At 40.4% G+C, this 8,670-nt stretch overlaps 1 protein-coding gene across 1 annotated transcript in view; it reads right to left on the bottom strand.

Annotated features, from left to right (window-relative positions):
• Window positions 1-958: 958 nt before the first annotated feature.
• Window positions 959-8,670, bottom strand: part of DNAJC25 (DnaJ heat shock protein family (Hsp40) member C25) — an 8,995-nt gene continuing 1,283 nt past the window's right edge. Inside the window, exons 3-6 of the mRNA XM_042015277.1 lie at window positions 8,364-8,670; window positions 7,236-7,388; window positions 4,828-5,298; window positions 959-1,916 (exon numbers count right to left, since the gene is read on the bottom strand). Of these exons, the coding sequence (XP_041871211.1) occupies window positions 1,794-1,916; window positions 4,828-5,298; window positions 7,236-7,388; window positions 8,364-8,670 (1,054 nt within the window). The 3' untranslated portion in view covers window positions 959-1,793. The remainder of the gene's footprint in view (window positions 1,917-4,827; window positions 5,299-7,235; window positions 7,389-8,363) is intronic.

Below are 8,670 nucleotides of genomic sequence, written 5' to 3'. Positions count from 1 at the left end.
AGTTCTCAGTAGCTGTTACAGTGCTGTGTTTTGGATTCAGAATGAAAGTGGTGTTGATAACACACTGATGTTTGTGTTTTTGCTAAGCTGTGTTTATCCAAAGTCAAGGACTTTTGCCCTCCTTGTCTCATGCTGTGCCAGTGAGAAGATATACAAAAAAACCAAACTGGGAGGGAGCACAGCTGGGGGAAGTGACCTGAACTGACCCAAGGGATATTCCAGACCAGAGAACATCATGCCCAGTCTATAACTGGGGGGTTACCCAGCAGGCCAGCTGATCTGGGTACAGGAAGGGGAGTCTAGCATCGGTGGTAAGTGGATGGTAAGCAATTGCATCATGAATCACTTGTTTGTTTTCTTTTTATTATCATTATCATTATTATTATTTCCAATTATTACTGTATTCTACTTTATTCTCAATTATTAAACTGTTCTTAACATCCAAGTTTTACTTTGACTCTTGTCCCCATTCTACCAGTGTGGGGGGGAAAAGAGAGGGGAATTGAACAAGCATCTGCGAGGTGTTCCATCTCCAGCTGGGCTTAAAACCACAACACATGTTTTTGAATGTTATTTTAAACAGAAAACTGAAACAACATTTCAAAAATGTGCAAAAGGTCAGGAGTAGCAAGTTCAAAACCTGCACTCCCAGAACCCATCTCCACAGAAGGCAGCTAACAAGGCACTGTTTTCATCAGTTCCCTTCTAAGGAACTTATTTTTACAGGTGTGATGACAGAAGAACGACTATGCTCCCATCTGTCCTTCCCCAGTAAAATTACTGAAGAGGAGTAAGGTAACAGAATCCCTTTTACCAGCAAATCACAGAAACTCTCTGACCTGGGCTATTATAGCGCAAACCACAGACTGCTGTTATGCATTATTTATTCTAAGTACTCAGAGGTCTGATCAGAAGAGATAAATGTAATGAATACTTAAGATTTAGAATTTAAAACTAATTAAGTCTGCATATACAAACTTTTATTTACATAAGGCATCAAAATTGCCCTTTTTAACAAAAGGGTCATTTTCCCTTTAACCAATACTTTGGTGAAAGAAATGTCACATTTAATAGACTAATATTCACTGGTATACTTGTTCTGAACAAGCAGGTATAACCCAAGGTACAAAATGAAAAAACACAAAATATCCAAGCATACTATTTCATGAATTGCTCTGTAGAACAAAGAATTAAGGCTTGTTTGCATCACGATGATGAACAATCATGCATCATTTATTCCCACAAATAATAAAATCCATTTCCAAGTGAAGCAGGAATAGCAGTAGTCTTGTATAATCCCCATATTGTTTACATGAAAAAAAACCAACTTGGCATCTTAGAAATCAGATTGAAAAGTAGGGGGAAAGAGAGGAAAACAGAAAATGGTCCTTGGTTCGAAATCCTTTACAAGCATTTTCAGTGTCCACTTGCAGGAACACTTCGGTTTAAAGAGGAAAACCTGGATGTGCCAAGGTTTGGACTAAAAACATTTTCAGAAAGGCTAGAGTTATGGTTTCATTGATGATGAATATGAAGTATCTAGCAAAAATACATTGTTTGGAATAATGAATTCCACACTGATATCCCCAAGTGAATGGCATATATACATTAGGCTGAGCCTGTTTAATAGGCCTGATTTATAAAAATGGTAAACCTGTATTATGCTTCGGCCTGATGTAATAGTTCCTGAGTTTTAAATCACTGCTAAGCCACAGCAGACAAAACTCTGAATGATGTGATGAAAAGTTTTGCGAATCATTTTCAGCATTAGCACGCATTTTGTTCAGCAACTTTCAATCATCAATAAAAGTCAGTCTTCCAGGTCCTTCATTTTTCATCCACCTCCGGTATCTCTTCCACCGGGGATCCATGGCCATCTTCTTCTTTAACTCCTCCTCTTGTTCTCGTTTATAGACCTGGTAAGACAGACAGAAGTTTTTAATAAGGATGAAGAAACAGCTTAAGAGAGCCTCAAGTGAGGTGTTAAGTGTTTATACTTCAATCATTTGCCAGCTTATTGTTCTCACCAAAGACTGGATTGCAGCATGGAAGCAGACCCCAAGAAACAGTGTTGGAGCACCTGCAGCCCAAGATGCTTCATGCTTTTGCTGAGCAGAACTATCTTCCTGTAAGCTCCAAAACTTTCTTTTTTTTGGCTAAAGAAGTAGATGCTCAATGCATTCAACAAAAGAAAATACACACCAAGCAATGCCTAATGTTCTGAAAATCTAAACTTGTGAGTCCCTTTCAGCACACTGTTCAATGCAGCTGTTCAGCTCCTCATTTTAGCTGTTCTCCCTTCTCAAAATCATCATCTAACAGAACACTGCTGCGGAACTTTTTGTTCCTAAGTAGGGTTCTCAATGAAGTTAATATCTGCATCCAGTATTTACAGTACTAAAAGATAAACAATTATATTCTGTCAAGAAATGGTGTCATTGTAATGGAATCTACAGTTATCAGCAAAGTCAATAATCTTAAAAAAAAGGCAAAAAAAAGAGCAATAGCATCTGCATTTTTATTCTGGGAGGCAGTCTACGTAGATGCTGCTGGGATATATCTCAACACCATTCATGATTTTATCATCTTGGTTTCATGTGACTCAAATGACAACTAACTTTAGAGTTCTGCTATGCACGAACAAGATTTTAAAAATATTGTATTATAGATGGCTACACAAATACACAAACTCAATGCTCAGTGATCATAAAGGTTTAAAAAATCATTAGGAAACAGCAAAAATATTGTGGAGCTCCATGATGCACCTGTGTATTGAATTCCTGGTCTTTCTCATCCTGGAAAACTGAACAATATGCAGATAGACATCTCCAGTCATGAAGGAACAGACAAGCTTTTGGGGAGAAACACTACAGCATATTTTTCAGCCTTGAAAATACATTACTAAGTTTCAAGTAAGGATATGGTAGTGGTACACAAAAGCACAGCTAGTAAAAGAAGAGAATAAAGCATGATTATTCTCCATTTCCAGTAATACTAGCATAAGCAGGAGTCCAGGTGGCTTCAAAAAAATCCTCTTCTACCACCTTCTACGTGTACTGATGAACTCACGACCAGATGGCACAGCAGACACTGAAAACTTTAATGCATTCCAGTGACTAGGTAAAAATTCATACAAGCAATTACCTACAAAGACACCATTTCCTTTTCATAAACTCACAAAGCTGCAAATTATGTTGGATAAATATTACTATACAGGCGCAGCTGTTCATGTATTCATCATGGAAAAATCAAGTGCTGGCCACCACAGGAGACAAGTGTGAGCTAAACAGACTTCACTTGTGGCAAATACAGCTCTTTCACACTCAGTGACCAAAACATCCTTAGTTAAAAACTGCATGGATGAGACACCAGAGCATTTTTTTCTTTACGACAGGATATCCATCCAATCTTTTTCCTTTAACATCTGCTTTGACTAGCAGCATTACTCAGCCTTTGGACTTCCTGACTGTTTTCTAGCAAACCCATCCCAACTGAACACGTATACTACCTGGCAGCTAATCCTTTCCTTACATTAGCACCTATTTTACTATTCTCCTCTTCAAGTTTGTAGAGTAACTCACCCCTGCCTGCTTTTGAAGAAACATTCTCTTATTTTTGGTGTCCTGCCATGATCCCATTTCTTTTCCCACCATATGCAGAACAGCAGCATGACCTCCTCCTCCCCTTAAGCAGACCAAGTTCATATTCTCATGTTCTTCTTTAGAAACCTCACACCAAATGGCCCACAGATGCACCTCTGTGGAACAATAGAAGGGTTTTGTCAACCTGCCATGCTCCAGCATCCCAAATCATTCTGGACTGCAAATTCTATGTTGTGGCTAATGTTCTTTCTCTGCTCTCACAGAATTCTTAAAAATTATATATTAACTACTTAGTACTGAGTATTGATTTATTGACTATTCATGGTAAGAGTACAAGTTGTGCCCAGTGATGTTTTTCATGCCATCCTTACTTGAATAGGTGTACAGCACTGCAAGAACAGTCCATGACTCACCACAGGCCAAAGAACTATCAAAGGACAGTTGGGAAGACCAAACCAAAACAATAACAAACAATCAAAGCCCCCTGAGCCAGGAAATAGCAGCTTAGAAGACTGACTAAATAGGAGTTTCAGACAATCTGGGTAATTCTTATTACAAATTACTACTGCGTGGAGAACAGACAATAGCCTTCAACCTACCATAATAACCTTGTCATACCACATTGTTATTATTGCTCTGGGAATGCTAGATAACTAACACTAGTTTTTCCACCAAGGCTACTGATAAATAACATAGAGAAGAGAAATTTCCAGTTCCCCCGAAGATGCTGGATAGACTACTTAGCAAAAAAAGATAAATGTATGTAAAAGTAGCTGGAACCAGTGGATGAACAGATAATGAGGAATATAGTCGGGGGTTTTGGCATGTAACAAGAAGGAACAGCACATGCCCAAAGAAAAAGTTCAAGGAAAGGTCACCTGAAATATTGAAGCACTCAGTGAATACAACCACAGAGACCCTGTATGTATTCATATGTATTCAGATGGCCCTCTAGAACCATCAAAAGACTTCCAGTAGGAGTCGGATGCATGCAAATTAGTTCTAGGAAAAGTGACATTTATGTATTAGCTAGGAAGAATATTGTAATGAATATGTATGATCATGATGGAATAAATACCCTCTTGTAAAGTTTCACAACACGTATTTGCTTAGAGGTTATGTGCTCCAGGTGTGTCCAGTGCTGTAATAATGAATACCTGCTTTCTAATACTTCAAATTGTGTTAGAAAGTTTATTTCCCGGCCAATTTCACTATCATTACCCACCTCATAGTTTTCTCGTATCCATAGCTGCCGTTCAAGAAAGGTCTCTTTTTGATGATCTTCCAGGCTGTCAAACTGAGACTGAGACATTTTCATGTACCTTCGTATGATATACAACTTCTCTTCCACACCATACTCTTGCCCTTTAATAGTGAAACAATAAATCCACCAACAGTACCAAACTATGTATTTGCACCAATAAAAAGGAGCAAGAAGGATCTGAAATAGAAGGATATCATATATCTTGGGCTTCTGATAACCACCCTTTATATCTATTTTATTTTTAATAATGTCTTTGATAATTTCTTCCTCCTCTTCACGGATTTCTTCTTTAGACCGCCTGTTCTTGCCTTTTTCTTTAGTCTTGTTGAGTAAACCTTGCTGCTTGGCAATCTCAGTAGCTTGTATACGGTATTTTGGCACAGAAGCTAAGTAGTTGATAGCTTCATTGTAACTACTCCACCAGCTGAAGAACTGTAATTTAAGAACAGTAAAAGTAAAACCCATGTTTTTATACAGACACATTCCTATTTGGGGGTTTGCCAGAAAAAGAAAAAAGTAATGCTGTCACACACTTTTAACCACAGTTACATTACAGTAACGGTACAAACTGAAGCTACCAGTACTTCTGTGGTATTACAGAAGCTATAATCATCCCTCCAGATTCAGTGAAGCACCTGGAAAACAGATGTATAGAAGTGTGTCTCACAGCAATTTACAATGACAAGGAAGGACAAGCAGACACTGTTCTGAACGGTTTTGCTTCTGAGAAGATGGCAATCTCATGCAAGTTAATACCAGGCTGTGCCAGCCATTCTCAGAAGCCCGTCTTCTTATATTTATAAATAAAGCAGCTAGTATACAAACATTTAAGTATAACATTGTTACTCATTTAAAACAGTTCATTGAACATGGACTAAGTATGTGACAATCTCATAAGTCTGGCAGTGTCCACTTTACAAGACTCAACATACCTCTCTGATCTCCAGCTGCCCTCTGGATTTCAAAGGAGTGGGGAAAAAAACCCCAAACAACAAATCAGAAATATACTGCCTGGGTGAACACAGAATCATAGAATATCCTGAACTGGAAGGGGCCCACAAGGATCATCAAGTCCAACTCCTAGCCCTGTACAGCACAATGCTGAGAATGTTTCCCTCTAAAGACAGAAGAAGCCCAAGGCCTAGCTGAGGGCTGATGTTGTTCCCATCTAGTGTCCTGTAAATGACGTGAGATGAGGCATGGAAAACATGGAAGAAACTAGACTAGCACAAGAGGGAAAAAGTTAGCAGCTTGCTTTCATTCTTGGGACACCCAAGCATGTCTCACTGACAGAACTTTTTAAACAATAATACATCTCACACCATTTACCAAGAGAAAGTGCAGACATAAGCCCACTACACAACCTTAGCAAAGGCCAAGAAGCAGAAGCAAGAGAAAGCAAGATGGGCAAACCAGTTTACATTGACACTCACACTGAATTTAGAACCATTTGGCAGTTGCACTCCAGGAAAGTGAGTGTCTCCACTTACAGACAAAATAAGAAATAAGACGTGAAATGGAACTTTGCCATTGGAACTAAATCTGAAGAGAAATTAGGTATTTGGTTGAATATGCCATTGGAATTTATTATTCCAAGTTCTCAAATTCTGATCAACTTTTTTTTTATTTTAACTTCCAATATCCCACTAAACATTGAGGTACCTGCACCATGGTGTAAGCTTCATCCCTTAAACTTCTTCGGTATTTTTAATGATGTTTTGAACCAGTGATTCAAAAGATCCTGAAGAGAAGTTACGCATTTTCCTCCTCTTGCGTCATGAACAGCACAAGTTTTTTCATCTAAAACACAGTCTGTTTTCTTGGCCTTGGACCTACCACCTTCAGAGTAAATTCTGCTGAACTGAATTTGCTTCTCTCCTGGACTTCATCCATGTGGTGCTTAAAATACACCGCAATGCAAGATTCACACATTAGTAAACTCCTGATATTCAGTCCTATCATCTGAATTGAGTCTTGAATTCAGTGTGCTATTAGTCTGTTTTTTAAAAATTCACTTATGCATCTTGGCAAACTGACACATGTTATTTGGGGCACTAGTCCTGCCTGAGCTGCTCTGAGCCTGCCAGGAAGAACCAAGTAAATTCTTCAGAAAAGATGCACCTTGTCTCAACAAAATTAAAAGAAACTTATCTCTACATTTGTTCAAGGTACCAAGGGCAGTCAAAAACCTGCTCAGTACATTCTGACTTCAGGATTTTTACAGACACCACACAGAACTGGACCACAGCATACAGCAACATGGCTCCTCACTGACACTTTCTATCAAATGGGACATTATGAGAACTGCCACTACTTCTCTTCTTGTTCAGAAACTCACGGCGCAGTACGATATAAACATGAAATTTTACCTGAAACACGGAGATGGCACACACCGTAACTAGGATCACTATTGTGACATCTACTTTAGGTGCCAGTCTCCTGCTGTAGTAGTGGTAATAATGTCTGTAATACTCTTCAGGATGATCCAGCATGTAGTCATAATCTTTACGTGTTTCTTCATCCTGCAGGATGAGATGAAGAACTCATTCAGGTTTAAATTCCTGTTTTCACTTGCTCTGTTATACCTGTGTTTTACATCTCATTAAATGCCATGCTGCTGTAAAACTGGCAACAGCCCAAGTGAGTATGAAACATAGAGGAAATCTGTCCTTTTCTCATATTCTCAATTAATTTGTTCTCACACTTATCTGCCCATGCACATATGACATGTGTTGTCTTAAAATCAGTAAGCAAGCACTGTGCAAAGGCATTTAAAACTGAAAAACAGACAAGCAACTAAAATCCACAGAGTAAGTTTTTTAACTTCAGAATGGGAAGTCCAGATGGACTGGAGTTAATAAGTACGGCTCAGGAAAAGATTTTCAGATGAAGAACCTATTACAAGATTATTTTTCAAAACTTAAAGGAATTAGTTTACAGGGCTATGGAATCTGTCCAATGGAAGGCCAATTCAAGACCTCATTGTTCTCATTTTCTCTGAGTTTTTCATCATTTTCCCCCATATAATTGAGGGACAGGAAATCTAATTTTGCCAGGCTCCACTGCGTTCCTTTCAAACTCCGTTTTCCCCTTCCCCCCACCCCCGCAAAAAAAAAAAAAAAAAAAAAAGTTCCCTTTTCCAGTCTCTTGTAGCCTTAAAACACTTACAGGTCTCTTTCTTCCATTCCTGGCTTCCATCTTTGCCAAGTCATACATGCTTTGCCCTGAGAAGCCTTCCCTTACAGATCCCATATGCTATTCGAGTCACTGCTACTTTTAAAGGTATACCTCCAAGATAAAGCCCAGTCGGTTCGTTATAAATAAGTACATAAAAAAAGAACGAATTCTAGACACAGAAGGATTTTCAAGAGCACTCCATCCTCCTTCCCGCACTCTCGGGCTGGCTGCGGAAGGAGGATTTTTCGGGGTGTTTCTCCTCCCCTCCCTGACTGCTTACCGGAGCGGCTCCGGCCGCGGCGGCGGTCCCGCTCTCTCACCTTGAGGGTCTCGTAAGCGGCGGCGATGAGCAGGAACTTCTCGTGCGCCGCCTGCGCCCCGCCGCCCTCGTCGCCCTCGCCGCCCGCGGGCTCCCCGCGGTAGCGGTCGGGGTGGTACTGCCGGGCCAGCTGCCGGTAGGCGCGGGCGATCTCCGCCTTGCTGGCCTGCCGGCTGACGCCCAGCACCTCGTAGCAGACTCGGCGGCCGCAGTAGAGGCGGTCGGTGAGGCCCCGCGCCGGCCGCGGCAGAAGCGCCGCGCACAGGCACAGGCACAGCGCCCACCGCCCGCCCGGACACCGCGCCGCC

This window comes from Corvus kubaryi, unplaced genomic scaffold (assembly GCF_017639235.1).
Source record: "Corvus kubaryi isolate FWS band 111438036 unplaced genomic scaffold, C.kubaryi_AGA036_p1.0 split3-37296, whole genome shotgun sequence".
Taxonomy (NCBI): domain Eukaryota; kingdom Metazoa; phylum Chordata; class Aves; order Passeriformes; family Corvidae; genus Corvus; species Corvus kubaryi.
Note: the sequence above shows the minus strand (reverse complement) of the source record. Positions and strands in the feature narration are given on the sequence as shown.